Source organism: Thalassophryne amazonica, chromosome 8 (genome assembly GCF_902500255.1).
Source record: "Thalassophryne amazonica chromosome 8, fThaAma1.1, whole genome shotgun sequence".
Taxonomy (NCBI): domain Eukaryota; kingdom Metazoa; phylum Chordata; class Actinopteri; order Batrachoidiformes; family Batrachoididae; genus Thalassophryne; species Thalassophryne amazonica.
Genome location: NC_047110.1, coordinates 48444807 through 48461625, shown reverse-complemented (window position 1 = coordinate 48461625; position 16819 = coordinate 48444807). Strand labels below are relative to the sequence as shown.

Below are 16819 nucleotides of genomic sequence, written 5' to 3'. Positions count from 1 at the left end.
TAACCTTAGTTTCTGGACAATAGGAACAAAGCTATACACTGCGCCAAATTAGAGTATTTGGTAGTTATTTTGTGAATATGAACAATACATCACCCCATTTCCTTAGTATAGTTCTTCAAGTAATTTACAAACATACAACACTGTATAAAAAATTAAGTGCCCCATGTTTTGATATAAATATAGATTATGACATTTGTTTGTTAGTATGTACAAATGCTAATTCTCAATAAAGTTAAAAAAATTAAACAATTTAAAAAGGAAGTGCTGAATTTTATTACATAATCTAATTGACCTTCTCATACAAATAAAAACATGATTATTTTGTATGTTTGTGGCCCAGCACTGGTTATTTTTTTAAAAATAACCTTTACCTAAAAAGTCATGATTTGATTTTTTCGATTTACATTGACTTTGATTGATTTAAAGACTTTTTAATTTTTTTTATTCATTTTACTCTTCTGAGACTTGTACAAATAATATATATAATCTTTATTGACATGTTAAAACAAAAAGGTACACATACAACATGTACCATTAATTAATGGTACCGATTTCATATTTTGGTGATATTTTAAGTACTGATTAAAAAAAACAAAAAACATACCAGCCCTGCAGTGCACGTTTCCACAAAGGCAGCCAGTAGATCTCGTTTATTTAAATGGGTACACGACTGAGATTAAAAAGATCTTTTCCGAGAGCAACCTGCAGCACAGCAACTCTCGTACACAAATGTTACTCAACCATGGATTATCAGATAATGAATCACAGTTTTTTTTTAAGAGAAAAGTGTCTTAATATGAATCTCCCCTGATATAGTAAGAGCTGTTAAAACATGACATGAAGTGAAAATTGGAAATGATCTGTATCCAGACACACACTGACCCAGAATTCAGACAACAAATATATGATTTCTACATTCTACGAAAACACACTTGATGTCCACAAAAACTGAAAATGAGAAATACCCGCTTCATTGTACAGGAAGCCTAATGTTCAGATTTAAACACGCTGAGAGACAAAAAACCGGATCTCGTGCTCCAGGCCTCAGACACACTTTTTTTCGTCCTCCCGTCACGAAATGATTCAAATATTCGTGACTTTTTTTTTTTAAACTCACTGTTACTAACCCTACTCCTTCCCCCAACCCTAACCATACCCCCCCCCCCAATCCACTTTTAATTACGTGCAGCAGTCACGGAATGAATTAGAATAAATTCCTGCTCCTATGACGAAAATGTTGCACTTTTCGTGACAATATGACAAACCAACAGATTAATGTATATTTCGTGCTGCAGAATCACGACTTGCTGTGAGACCGGGTTGGAACAGTACCTGTTGGGTGTCAGTGTGATCCTCGTCCTTTCAGCGGTCTTTCTGCTCGCTGTGCCTGCAGACTGCTGGATTTAAACCACATAATCCCCTCCGGCCACCGAGCTCAGCTGCTACAAAGTCCACCAATAAATAAAAAAATAAAACCCCAATCCTTTTCTTCTTCTTTCGGCTGCTCCACTTAAGGCCCCATGATAATAATAATAATAATAATAATGAACTCTGAATCACAGGAGTTTAGGGACCATCAATAATTTACAGATTCAGTGACAAAATCAGTGTTATTTTCCAACACCATCTTTTGCGTACTAACATATGCTACAAACACGCTTTAAAGAGCACATCTATTTTGATTATTAACGTGTCACTTTATTTTACATAAGACACATCAGTTTGGTTTTTACTGATTTTAGCCCACCTTCTATTTTACATTAATTTTTAACATTTAAAAACAACAACAACAACAAAAAAAAAAACACTGCATTTTCTTTCTTTCTTTTTAAAAAAAAAAAATAGCTTCTATGTTACGGGCAGCACGCCTCACAGCAAGAAGGTCATGGGATCAATTCCCACATGTGGCCTTTCTGTGTGGAGTTTGTATGTTCTCACCAATCCAATCCAGCTTTCTCCCACATCCAAAGACATGCAGGTTAGGTGAACTGGAAACTTTAAATTGTCCATAGGTGCGTGTGTGGATGTGTGTGTCTACATGTGGCCTTGCAACAGACTGGCATCCTGCTCAAGGTGTACTCCGCCTCACGCCCTATGACTGCTGCAGGCCCCAGCCCCCGTGACCCTTAACTGGAGTTAATGGTTGACAATGAATGAGTGAGTCAGGGAGCTTCCATGTGACCTACTGAATCCATCAAATGCAGAATTCAGATGTGGGTTAGTGTGGAATGTTTCCAGTTCAAACCCCACCCCTGCCACATTTCTCCATGTAATGTGGAGTTTTGTCAGGAAGGGCTTCCGGTGTAAAACCTGTGCCAATTCAACATGCAGATCCACCTTGGGTTTGCTGTGGCGACCCTGAGTGCAACCAAGGGAGCAGCCGAAGGGACTTACTTATTTAGACGTGAGTATGCAGTCGATAGATAATCAGCTTCAGTGAGTAAAAGTCCAACCGCCACATATTTGTTCCATCCACTCACTAAACCAGCTGATTCTAATTAGTTCAACTCTTCAGGCAGGTAGACGAGCTAATCAGTGAAATCACTTGTTTTAAGTGCACAGAGAGAAACAGTACATAGCAGGACTTCAGTGAAGCTGAGATGACCTCTGTGCTGCTGAATGTTATTGCAGACCTGCCTAACAAAGACAAATTTAACATGAACAAAGAACCTCTTTTTCAATACTTTCTTTTTCATGTGACACAGTGACTGCAAACCAGTGAAGAAGTGTATCACTAACTTGAACTAATAAAACACACCTGCCTATGTTGGATTTTAGCACACCTATTTTCTTTTCTTTTCTTTTTTTTTAACAATTTAGCAAATATGGCCACTTTTATCCATCATTTACATTTTCTGAGGGCATATGTAATTGGACAATCACCTTACAAGCAGTTTCTTGCCATGAAATTTGTACTGCATAAGCCTCGCCTTAGTTCTTTCATTTTCAGAAGCCATAAGTATTTGGACAAAGTAAATCCAGCTCCATGGTGAAGTGGCTCAGAGAATTTTCTAAAAGAAGGCACATGGGAGACCCAAGCACAGATTTAATGAGTTTTCTGGTGTGATGCAGGCACCTAAACAATTTTATTATTCATATTTATTATAACATCAGTCAGTCTACACCATTAAATAATCATGCCCCGCCCCCACTTCCCACCAAGAAAACAAAACCTTTTGGCTCCGCTGTTATTAAAGACGTGTCTCTGACCATTTATATTAAATTGTGATGGTGGAGATCATGCATGTGAACGTGCACAAGAGTCTTACAGTCACTGAGATTTTTTTCTGTAACAAGAAAAATGTTTTTATGGATCATTTAATCAACTGTATAACTCAGTTTTTATGTGAGTTACAAAAGGTTTTGGCTTGTAAGAAGTAAGAAAAAAAAAAATCTACCAATGGAACAAATGAAAATTAAAGAGAGATTTCTTGAAATGAGAGAATTTTACTAGTATGACAAAGTTACATCTTTTTCAAATAACAAAACAGCATGAAAATCTTTTGGTGAATCAAAAAAAAAAAAGTTTAATCTCATATATGATTCAAAACAAGATGTTTCAAAGACTCTCTCACTTAGTCAGATTTGTAAAATTATGATCTAACTACAAGTCCTTTTTACAGTGCAGTTCTTCTATTACAGAAATAAAATACTCCAATTCTTGAGTTCCACATCAGAGAGGTTTTGTGAAGGTCGTCCTGTTGACCTGGTGAACCTCCTAAACATCCAGCTGCACTTCCTTCTCAAAAGTGAGGCAACTGGAGGCCAGAAACGTGCCCCCGATAAGCATCAGGGCAAAGGACATCCAGCCGAGGAGGTATAGCACTGGGCCCCAGGTTCGCCGCAGCAGAACAGCACTCCCTGGTGGCTGATTGGTGTGATGGCACATCCACACCAAGGGAACCAGCAGCAGGATTGCAGACACAACAGAGCACCAGAAAGCATTTTGACCTGGTCCCAGTTGTGGAAGAACAGGGTCCCAGCTGAGCCCATCACCACAGCTCCAATGGCAGCCATGATGAGCGCTCAACACGCGTGAAAGCTACCAGAGATATGAGGGCCTTGTAGAAGGAGCAGTGCAGGCTGCCATCGTGGCCCAAGTCCCAGTGGTCCCATTCCAACCACATTCCGTCCCAGTAGACAGGCAGACTGACTATGGTGTTTCATAGGGTGCCGCTGATGTTCCACAAGCAAGACAGCGCATAATGGCAATGTTGTCAGGCTTCTTTTTTGGTTTCTGAATTCTTTTTCAGATACTTTTCACAGAACATTGGTTATCTCTGCTATGCACAATTTGTCACTGCTTTTTAGCACTTGGTTTCCGACTAACCTGAAAACAAACAGGCATAAAATTGGAACCTCCATCCAATTTTGGTGGTGTAGGTAAATTCATAACCAAAAAATGAGAATGACTGATGCACTTTTGATTGAGATATAATGAAAAATGCACATCAAATGGGCTTTTCAATATTAAATTCAAATGTCCACAAAATCCACAATCCGGATCAAACTTTGTCAGGTGATAGTGCCAGTCTTCACTTCACTTTCAAATATTAATGATTGGGGCATGTTTAATATATAATGTAAAATATACATTAAATGGGGTTTTCAATGTTAAATCTAAATGGCCACAAAATATGTAATCTGGGCCAGACCTGGATCAAATTTTGTCAGTCGATAAAGGACACTCTCAAATATTATAAATATATAATCTTTTTTTTGACAGAGATGAATTTTTGAAAATTCAATGTTGGAGGGATTTTCCTGACTTTTGACCTTGGGAATTGAATCAGTTTTTGCCTATTAGGATATGAATCTTCAGCAAAAATTTCATGATATATGAAAAATTGTGGACTCCACACTGTTCAGAGGCAAAAACATAACCTCCTCCAAGTTAGTTGGCAGAGGTAAAACTTTCAGCAGCTTGTTCAGTGTTGTCCCCCATCAATGTTTCTAGACGAAGATGTGATTAGTAGGGGCCTTACTTTTTACAGCACACTGTCTACCTTCTGATGGGTGGGGATCTGTTTTGGGCCCCTGGGTATACAGCAAAAACACAAACAAGAAGGCATTTGGTAAGAACCAAGTTTATTTCATGATACACTGGCTACATTATCATCATTAAACAGATTCCCCACATAAGCCCGAAGAATTTTTGTCCACTGAGGGAGAGCTGCCCGATGACGTTCACTTCTGCTGAGTCAGCAAGTTTCAGATTAAGATCATATGACATATTGCTTTCCAATGATACCTTGAAACACACTATAAAAAGTAGAAGAAACCACATTAGAAAAATATCAAAATACAAACATTGATACCACAGATTCAGCCCCCTACCAACTACCCCCTCCGCCACATGCAGAGAAAGTGTCTTCAGTGGGCCTCTTTGGGCAGATGACCCCCTTCAGACGAACCTGCACCATCACTTTTGGTAATTTGCAGAGAAACAGTCCTTAGGACAGAAAAAAAGAACATTACACCTGGATTAAGTGTCCCAAAAAAGTAAACGTTCTCCATGCATCTTCCGTGCAGCTCTGCCATGTGTGGACACATGCAGTCATGATGGGGCTATGTGGGTGCACTGCAATGCCAGTCCTGCATATGTCTAATTAAAAACAATGAACACAACCGAGCACTAAAACCCAAAGCATGTGAACTCATGGACACACTGGCGGCGGGGGGAATCAACAACATATAATTGTTGTAAGATGCATTTCATTGCTTGGGAAGTAATTATAAAATAAATGACAGCGCATTAGTACTAAAAACAGTTTCGAGGTGCATGTTAGCTGAATATTAAACCATAAAGATGCTGATACAAGATGGCAAAAATACAGTAATGAGTGTCAGTCGATCAACATTAAAAGCAAGAAAAAGCAAAATAACCACAATTAGCATTTCAGCCATGATTATACTGGGATTTATGCAACTGTCAGTCACTTAATAAGCCAATTTTCCTCATTTGGTGAAATGACCTGATAACACCGCATGCCGCCTCCATGAACGGACCAGGTTCGAGCTGAATAAACTTGAGCACCAAAAATAACTAGTCAGTCTACGTAACGTTAGAACTACAGAGGAAAATAGAACATTCTGTTATTCAGAGTTTGTGCTGCAAAACTGGAAGGATGTAAAGGGCCCAGGGCATCGAGGCACGTCACCATCCGAAAGACACCCTTCACAGCGATGAAAACCTACAATATGACTTCCAAAAACTATAGCCATACATGAAAACGCTCCATTCTGCTCTCACTTCTACGTATAAGGGCTAAATACACACACAAAGACACAAACAATTCACAGATTAAAATAAACATTAAAATGGGTCTCTTCTGGCTACCACTAAAGAGTGTCAGCAGAAGCAGCTGTTTGACAATGCTTCCCCCTTGTGTTGGGAGGAATAATGGAATCAAGACAGGAGTGTGTCCATCGTTCCCACTGAAAACTGTTTCCACAAATGTCCAATGTTATAAGAAAAGAAAGCACAGGTGAGCTGGGTTTACTGCTTGGGTTGTGTTGTGCTGTCCCAGATGGCATTGACGTGATGTGGGCATGGCGAGGGATTACTGAGGGTTTTTATTTGCTGGTGCTCTTCACAGCAGTGCTGCTGTTGCTGAAACCCAGGTAGGTGGCTGCGCGGTCCACAGCGCCCTGGATGGGGACGACGACGCTGTCCAGGAGGCTTTTAAGTGCGCTGATCTGATCGGCATCAAGGTTCTGGTAAACATAGTAGAGAGAACCAACCACCACGACAAGGAACAGAAGCTTCAGCAACATGGACAAGTAGCCTCGCCTGGCGGGCACTTTGCTGGAAGAGACAGTGCTGCCCCCTCTGGAGAAAGTCTCTGAGTAAGTGCGACTCTCCATTTGAACTCTGTGCTGAAGGCGGGACTTTTCCAGCCAGTAATCAGTGGGTTTTAATGGCCGACCAGCTGCCCCTCGTATTGGCCGCCTGCAGGTTGCACTAGAAAGAAAAAATAAATAATTCAATTTACTGTAACGTCACTAGGGCTGCAGCTATCGATTATTTTAGTAATCGATTATTCGAGTAATAGGATAAAAAGTACCTTTGCGTTTTAAACATCATCAACAAACCAGGCCCCTCCCTAAGCAATGGCACAATGTTGATGCATCATCATGCAGACTGTCAAATTTAGTGTATCCCTTTGTTTTCCGGGGTAATTATTTTTACACATCTTTATAAGTTTTGGATCTTTCCTGGTGTCAGGAGTTCAGCCAAAGTCTTGACATTTTGCTGAAATGGCGATGTGATGTGGCTTTCTGTTTTTTGTTTTCCCAACTTGTAAAATTTATCCATTTAAATTTTTTTTTTTTTTTTTAAGGTTGGTGAACTGGGTCCCTGTGTAATTTTTTTTTAGCCCTCTTTCTTTGCGATTCAGTCAATGCATTTCAGCTGGAGGTTGAACATGCAAGCCTCACAGTCAGTTTATTATTATTATTTTATTTGAGTTACCGTGTTTATGAAGCGTTGTGTGTTACCCAAAAAAAGCGAAAATAAACAGCGAAACACTCAGTGCGAGTCTGAGCAAAACACAAAAGCAAGAGTGGAGTGTGGCTGGGGACGGAGCTGTGAGGGCAGTGCTGAACTGTTCACATTGGGCAGAGAGAGGGAGCCACCCCCACGTAGAGCAGAGAGCAGGCAGCGGACGAAACGGTGTTAGCTGTAGCTATTGTGCTAATTTGATTAGCGCTTACACGGCACCCTGCTCAGAGTGCCGCTCTCACTGGACCAACATCTCTGCTATTTTGGAATTGTGGGATAGCTCGCGCCCACAGACTGAACTTGCCGGACTACTTTCGCCACACTCTCATGAACGCCACTAGCTTGTGATATGCCGACATGAGAAGATGTTGCTGGATGAGTGTTAGTATATTGACTTACAATGATTTGGGCGTAAAACGACACGTGATACACAAGTTCTTGTGCCAAATATAGTCCTGATGTTTTTGTTACCCATGAAAATGCACTGTCATATCAAGTACAGCATTGTTTGGGAACTACTTTTTGCGCAGGAATTCATCAAGCATGTCGGCTGCAGGTGTGTACTAACACAGAATACCCAGAAACTGGACAGTTGTTCGGCCATAACGAGAGCATCCACTTTTAGCTTGCCATAAGCTAAGCTCGTGGTGCTTGTGAGAGTGTGCTTACATGGCTTATGCATGCTCTAGTCTTCTTCTGTTTCTTTTTCTGGGGATGTTACAGCGCCACACACAGGCCTGGCATATGTACTACAATGTTAAATGAAGCTTCGAGGAAATGCCACAGCTAGTGTTCTAAAAGCAGTCATCTAGTTAGCTGCAATTTTTGAGTATAACTGTGAGACCTGCAACAATGAAAAACAAGGATGACTAATATGCAGAAGGCCTCGTTTCCCCAATCAGTTCCCCCACTTCAGACCTAAACAATTCCACAAAGCAAACATGTTGAGGATAAAAATAAACAAACTTTGTAGATTCTAACTTGACAAAGTAATCAGGTTTTCATGAAACTGAAAAGCTAGTACTTTCTTCAACATACTACTGATTAAAGACAAGACATAAATGTCTAACTTAAATATCAAGAAGGCACACTGGTGCACTGAGCATCCCATGTTGGTAATTCGTACCATGGCATACAACTGTTTTAGTTGTGGCTTCATCACTTGGGTAGACAAAAGTCCGGAGATATTCATTGAACTGCTTCTTTTGATATAGTATTTACCACCAAAAACAACCAGTAGTGTTGCTGACCTAACCACACTACCATATTGAGATTTGCATAAACAGAATATTGGAAAGCTGGGAAGTTTATATTTCATGTAGACTAAATATATATTTATTTTTTAACAACCCCCCACCTCCCCCCTTTCATTTTTTGGACAGATGCAACTATAGGTGCAGTGACAAGCATGTCTTTGATTCACGCACTAGCACGCACGTCGTTGTGATGATCTCACCCACTGTGATCACAGCTGGACACAGTTCTTTGTTCTAGTGGCTGCCACATGCTCTGTGCTGGATGCTGTGTACATAAAATAATTATTTTGTGGCGGATTAATCATTTTCTCTGCAAATTGGCCGGTAAAAACGGCTCGAATCGCTTCCTGAATCACAGAGGAAGCTTCAGCTGGTGCCGTACGCGTGCGAATGAGCTGGATAAAGCATTTTGAGCCGTCTAAAAAGGTAATTATTTGTCATGTTTATACTGTCAGTTGTGTGTTCTTTCCTTCTTGTGTGCAGCTGTTAAAGTATGTTTATAACAGATTTAACTTCTTGTTATAATCGTTCAGATGAGCTGCGCTGTGATGTGATGCGCTGACATCACCAGCTCTGTTCACTTCTTTACTCCACTTGACGAGCTGCACATCGTGTTGGTGATTAGATCGTGCCACGTAGCACGACATTTGTGCGTGAAAGATTTTTTTTTTTTAACATTTTAAAATTCTGTACGCAATAGCACGCACCGGCACCCCTCTCACGTTCAGTCTACACCAGTTAAAGATGAGTTTACTCTCCAGCACGATGCAGGTCGTGCAATGCGTGAATCAAGGACATGCTCGTGTCACTGCACCTTAATTAATACTCCAGTGCAACTTATAGTCCAGAGAATAAAGTAATCACTGCATTAATCACCCAACTAATTGATTATTTGTTATGATAATCGGCACAATTATGAAAACAATCATTTGCTGCAGCCCAAGTCTATACTCTACTCAATGACACATTAAAACAAGCAGAGGGAGGGGGTAATGTTATTACCTGATGCCTGTTGGTGTACTAATTTCATTGGCAAGGATATCTTCAACAACACTCTCCCCTGTCTTCTTCGAGGTCTCTTCGGTAAGATTCTCCACCAGCTGTTAATGAAGCAACAGCAATAGTAACTAACAATAATCATCCTATAAACATATTAAAAAAAAAGGACTACTACTGCCATTACTTGGCTACGTATGGAAGGAAGTGCCAATCACCTTTGTGTGTCGCCTGCTGCTGGTCCTAACAGTGACAGGAGTTTTCCCTCTGCTTCGCACGGGCTTCTCCACTACAGGAATTGGCTCCAGCTCTGGGGCAGCAATGTCATCTGATAAAAAACAAACAAGACAAAATCGAGAGAAAAGGAATTAGAAATTGGAATCAGTCATTCCTATAGTTGTCAAAAAACTAAACAAAATCACCCACAGCCTGTTGCAAAAAAAAGGTTTTACAGAGTTATTCTGATAACCATCTCACCTATTATTTTTGCACTGGCATTGCACTCTGACACACCAACTGCATTTCTGATGATGTGTGTGATTAAAATGGAGGTGTGTTGCGTATTTACTGTGAAGTAGTGTGACAATGTGCAAATAAATCATTTGCGCTCTGTGCTGAATGCTGAGCTGTGCCTGCTCACTCCAATGACACTGTACATATGAGACTAGATGAGGGAGGAAATGTGCAGATTTAGAACATTGGGTTTCATTTATCCTAAATCAATTGACCTGAAAAATGTCTTTACTGCCCCAAGAACATCACAAAAATACATTGACTTTGGAACAACATTCATTCTGAATACGTCTAAAAATTAACTTGCCATGTCGGGCAACAGAGGGGTATGGAGCACTCGTCCGATAGCACCATTCACTGGCCAATGTTGAGCAGACAAGCATTACTGTTGAGCCCTGATATTGTGATAAATTTGTTATGAATGTGTGTCACCTGAATGAGTGTCCACGGTTCATTGGTCTAGACACAACTAGATTCCTCAATCATGGATGTGCATATATTTTTGGACAGAGGTCACTGTACATTGTGTGAAAACGTTAAGGGTTTTTGTTTTACTTCTTAGTGTCAGTAGACCATTGGCATTTAGAAGCAGTATGTGCTCTAATAAGGGCTGTCCGAGTTAACAGACAAAGTGCACGAGATAATGACAAATTTTAATAATTAGGATGATTTCTGTTACAATTTTTGGTTGTTGTCTGCTCTCTATGTTGGAGTTTCACTGTGGGTGGTGTAATTGCATTATCAGTTGCATAAAACAGTCTACAATGAAGAGAATATTGTTTACTGAAATTACTGCTAAGACAACAAACCGTCCAGCAAAAATAGTTGTGACTAGTTATCTGTTGTCATAGCTCACCATCTTCCTTGTCGCTGTACTGGTCAGAATTTGTGTTGCCATTCTGATTGCTGTCCACTTTTGGCAGAACTGTGAGATCTGTAGGAGCTTCAGGTTCAACTGCAGGCTGGTCCAAAAGCTTCTGAAGCTTCTTCTCGTACAGCCTACGGGTGGAGGCTGAAGAAAGCAAAAAGAGGAAATATATGCATAGTTATTTTCCATATGAGGTCTGTCCAAAAAGTAATGGACCTTTTTATTTTTTTCAAAAACTTTATAGATTTCAAATCCATATAGTTTTTGAAAAAAATAAAAAGGTCCGTTACTTTTTGGACAGACCTTGTATGTATTTTTAACAATGTGGTGTTTCATTAGTGAAGATTATGCATGAATGTGTTTTTACTACATTACCATGTTGAACAAAAGCTAATTTCAATGGTCAAAATAATGTATTTCAATGTAACCACTTATTTTTGCCACATTTGACAATAAACATCATCTTATTGGAGCACCACACATAAAACGTGTAGAGCTAAAATTCTTACTTTAACACTTGAAATTAATCAGCCACTATTGCAATTTTACTAACAACTCAATTAATTTAGACAGGAAATACAAGCTTTCTATGGGCAATAAAACATCCAAAGTGACGATTTGCCAGTGTCGCAGACCGAACGGTCCCCCATTAAAAATTGGTCTGTCCTGCCTGCACTGCGCACGCGTCATTTGGCAGCGTAGCAGCTCGTTTGAGGCGGAGTCTCTTCACCCAAAGCGATCAAATGGATTAATGGGATTATTAACCATCATATGACAAAGTAAAACCTCTTAAATCATTCTAAAGTCAGTTTTAAACAGAAACAAGCCGTTTTAAACAGAAATGAGGCGATAATCGTTGACCCTTTGAAAAGACGGAGGTGCAGTGAACACAGCCGGAGCAACTCGTCATGACTGCTGCGCTCTGATCACTTCCTCCATCTTTTATTATGAAATAATGCTGAATTTATATGGAAATGATTATTGTACAAAAGCTTCAGATATGTCGCTGAGATAGGCAATTTTAAGCAGAAACGAGCCGATAATCGGTGAAATACTGCCGACGCTCCGAGATGACGCAAGCACAGTGAAGACAGGGCAGACTGATTTTTAGGGGGGACTGTTTGGTCTGCGACACCGGGTCTTCTGTTTATTTTAGACCTTTTGTTGGACAAAACATTTTGGGCTCTGCAAACTGTTACAGCCTTTATAACATTTACTAAACATGTTTTATATACCAAACTAGCAAAATTCACCAAATGTCATATTTGAGAAGCTGGATCTGTGAATGATAAACCATGGAAGTTTTAGAATCTAATTATTTGCTTCAGCTCTACACAGTGGACAATGATATGGATGACTCCTTACTTGAGACTCTTTCCAAAAAGAACTCACCCACAATAGGTCCTGATTCCACACCATACTTTGCCAGTTGCTGTTTCAAATCTTCATCAGTCAGATATGTCACTTCCACCTCTTCTGTGCGAGGTTTGTCTGTCTTTTTAGTAGCTTTCTGTGGGGAAAATAACACTGTATTAACACAAAAGGATTAAAAAGCCATTCATAAATGGAAGATATGCATTTATTACAGAAATTTTTATTCTTTACATGTATGTAATTTTCATTTTTTTTTAATAACACTGCTTGTATCACACCCTGCAACTCCCAGTTTTTTTTTTTTTTGTGGGGGGGGGGGGGGGTGGGGTGGATAAAGATGCCTCTCTTTATTATGTCTCAAGTTAAATAAAAATAATTATAAAAAATGTATTTTAATATATAAAGGATTTTACTTCACTAGCCATTATTATATTTGTGATATTAACAAACACATTTGAACTAGTCGTGACCGAAAAGAGACAGTTTACAACATCTACGACAACAATGTGATGAGTAACAACTATAATTTAAGACGTCTCTACATACATTTCAACTAATCAGAAAACCTTTGTGTGATGATAGCAGGGGTGGTGGCTAAGTGTTTATTGCGCTTGGTTTCAGTGCAGAAGGTTCCCGGTTCAAACTGGAGTTGTATCAAGAAGGACATCCAGCATAAAACTTGTGACAAATCAACATGCAGATCCACCATGGCTCTGCTGTGGTGACCCCAAGTGAAAAACAAAGAAGGAACAGCAGCCGAGCAACTTACTTATACATCTTGTATGATCATTTAAAATGTCTGAAACCTTAACTCTAACTTGTCACGACAACCATTTCATATATAAATGATTTATTTTTGCACAGCGCTGCCACAGTGGATCAGATATGGATCCACATGTTGATATGGCACAGGTTTTACACCAGATGTCCTTCCTGAAGCAACTCCAAGTGTACATGGAGAATAGAGCATAGGTGGCCTTGAACCGGTGACCTTATGTTTTGGAAGCAATACAGGTAGCAGTATTCATACTTTGATATCAGTTCCTGAATTATACTTTTCCTTTATAAATTCTTTAAAAAAGAAAATTAGCTAAACACCACATTCAAAGCAATTTCACAAAATACTACTACTACTGCTACTACTACTTATTCTAAACAAACAAAACCAACAAAACCCCTTACAAAACAACAAAATCATATTTACATTCCCAATCAAAAACAAGATAACCATTTACCACAACATGATAGTTATAAATTTCAGCGGTTAATGCTTCTTTCAAAAAAGAAGCCGATCTGGAGATATTTCCATACAAGGGACTTAAAAATATTTCCATACAAGGGACTTAAAAATTGTAAGACTGTAATTAAAATGTAAATTAAGCTCTCGAAAAGGTAAAACACAATAAGTTATCCTAAATGTTACTTAATTTGAGCTTTGTGCGTGTCATGTATTTATGACAGCTTTTTAGGGCCACATTCGGTGTTTCAGCATTTCCCATAATGCCCCTGGTGGCCCCTTGTGCTTCCCAGAATGCACCGCAGTGCCTGCAGAGTTCCGCTGTTTCACAGCACATGTAAACAATGGCAAATCGAGGATGTGAATGGCGTTAATTTAGCAAGTTCACGGGCGATTATGATAATTATACGCTCTCCCAAGTTGAGAGGGTTATCTAGATGAGGTGTAGCACCTGTGATGGACTGCTGTGCCCCGATTTTGTCTTATTGTCCATACTTCAGGAGATGTGTTTACACCGTGAGTGTTGAGCTCCTGACACGGAACTCTGTTGAAACTGACCCCTCGCGTGAGCCACGGACCGCCAGACAATAAATTGAATAAATTGAGTTTTTTTTAAGACTTCAAGAATAAAGTCGTAATATTATGGGAATAAAGTTGTAATTTTATGAGGAAAAAAATTCAATAATATTATGAGAATAAAGTAGTTTATACAAGAAGCGATAACGCTGCAGACTGCCAGTGCCAGCCATCTCTTCCTCCACAGAAGAGGTGATTTCAGGAGCTACTAATTGCCGGAATTACAGGCGAAGTCCGTGTGGTTCCTCCTCCGGAATAGACACATTTTCCTGCATATTCTTTTCAAAGTTCTGATACTAATGATAATGTGGTGCAGATGGGCCAAAAGATGTATTCCCTTATTTGTAAAACCTATACTGAAATACAACTTACAAAGCACTCCACATAGCTCATTTTGAGATGCAGTTTTTCCTCTCATAAAATTACGACTTTACTCTCGTAATATTACGACTTTATTCTCGTAATATTACGTTTTTTTTTTCAACTTATGAAATTACGTTTTTTTTATCTCATAAAATTGTAACTTTATACAACAACACTCAAATGTGGCCCTAAAACGCCGTCGTACGTATTAACATTTCCTTGGTTTTCTGAGCGGTTTGGTTCCAAACCAAGACTTACCCTTCCAGATCGGCTTTTGTTGGCCACCACAGGCGCAGGTAGGTCTTCGTCACTGGAGAAGGTGTCTGCAGGTGGATTCTTCTTGGCGTTGAGGACGGTCAGGTTCTGTAAGTACAGCTGAACGTACACTTCTTTCTTATGCTCGCCGCTCGGAAGCGGCACATTGTTCGCTATAAGCGCATTCCTCAGTTTATCTTTCGTAAGAATAGACGGGTCTTCAAGGAAGTCTGACATGTTTATTTTTAATAAGGATAATGTGAAGTATTTTTATTTTTAAATTAGCTGGTTAGCTCACCAGCTTCAAACAACAGAATGTGACGACGAGCGCTGTTGTCAAACACGACTGGCGCCTACTCCCTGCTAGCAGGTCAAAAACGATTGAAGTAAATAAAAACAGCTTCTTCTGCGTGTTAGCCTTAAAGCTAAATTACTCACAGAGAGTTTAGTCTTAACCGAATCAAATACGTAGGTACTTTAGAAACAGAACTGATGCAAAAGCGTGAAATCTTGAAAAATATTTGAATTAGCTTAGCTTCCAACCGGCCCGCTTGCTTCTGTCTGTCCGCGGTCGCAACAGGGCCGAAAAACAACGAAGCATGCTATTGGTACGACGACTCCAATAAGCCGCAACCTGATTGGTTTACCGTCAGTGAGGCGCAAACAGGCGACAGTGACAAAGAAACTGACAGCTGCAGGCAGATGTTTTATGGGTTTAGACAACAGCTTTGCATACATCACAGCGCCTTTACTAACATTGTCTTTACTAACATTTTTTCAAGATTTTGGTTCAAATAAATAAATAAATAAACATGTTAGTTCGTAGCCGGTTCCAATGCGTTTAAATAATGGCGTCGGAAAGGATTTTTAAGCAGCCACACGATGGTGGCCGAAGGTTTGTAACTGCAGACTGAACTCGCTTTAACGCCTTAACGCCTGAATTTATATAGCTGTATATAAAAAAATGTTTTGTGTGTGTTTTTGCCTTTAAGTAGATGGTAAATAATGTTGAGATTATTAATTTCACTTTTGCACAAAAAATAGTAAGTCCCTTCGGCTGCTCCCTTGTTTGCACTCGGGGTCGCCACAGCAAATCCAAGGTGGATCTGTATGTTGATTTGGCACAGGTTTTACGCCAGATGCCCTTCCTGACGCAACTCCACATTACATGGAGAAATGTGGCAGGGGTGGGATTTGAACCCAGAACCTTCCGAACTGAAACCAAGCGCATTAACCATTTGGCCACCACCCCTGCTACTTTTGCACAAAAAGTTTTAAATGGCAAATGGACTGCATTTATATAGCGTTTTTCCATCTGCAAAGCGCTTTACAATAATGCCTCACATTTACCTCGATGTCAGGGTGCTGCCACACAAGGCGCTCACTACACCACGGGAGCAACTATGGGATAAAGGACCTTGCCCAAGGGCCCTTAGTGATTTTCCGGTCAGGCTGGGATTTGAACCAAGGAGTCTCTGGTCTCAAACCCATAGTTGGGTTGCTCCCGTGGTGTAGTGAGCGCCTTGTGTGGCAGCACCCTGACATCGAGGTGAATGTGAGGCATCATTGTAAAGCGCTTTGCAGATGGAAAAGCGCTATATAAATGCAGTCCATTTGCCATTTAAAACTCGCCTAAACCGTCAAACCCAATATTCTCACTCACCGGACAAAAGCAAAAGTCTCAATGCTTTTGTATGGTTTTCACATCGGACAAAACATCCTGTCTGATTGCAATGCATTTTTATTAAAAACCCCTTGCATGTACCGGACAGAGCAGTCTGGATGTGCCCTGTATCAGAGGTACGAAATGAGGTTCAGCACTGACACTTGCCGATTCGATGAAAGTGGGTACTGTATTTCTTTGATTGAAAGACCGG

The 16819-nt window shown here is 40.0% G+C and overlaps 1 protein-coding gene across 1 annotated transcript; it reads right to left on the bottom strand.

Moving 5' to 3' along the window:
• Positions 1-5068: 5068 nt before the first annotated feature.
• tmpob (thymopoietin b) lies at positions 5069-15538 on the bottom strand. Its single transcript, XM_034176140.1, has 6 exons — positions 14946-15538; positions 12530-12647; positions 11126-11281; positions 9975-10084; positions 9763-9860; positions 5069-6964 (listed from the first exon to the last, which is right to left on the bottom strand). The coding sequence occupies exons 1-6, from the start codon at positions 15177-15179 to the stop codon at positions 6577-6579; spliced, it is 1104 nt and encodes a 367-aa protein (XP_034032031.1). The 5' UTR covers positions 15180-15538; the 3' UTR covers positions 5069-6576.
• Between the last annotated feature and the right edge of the window lie 1281 nt (positions 15539-16819).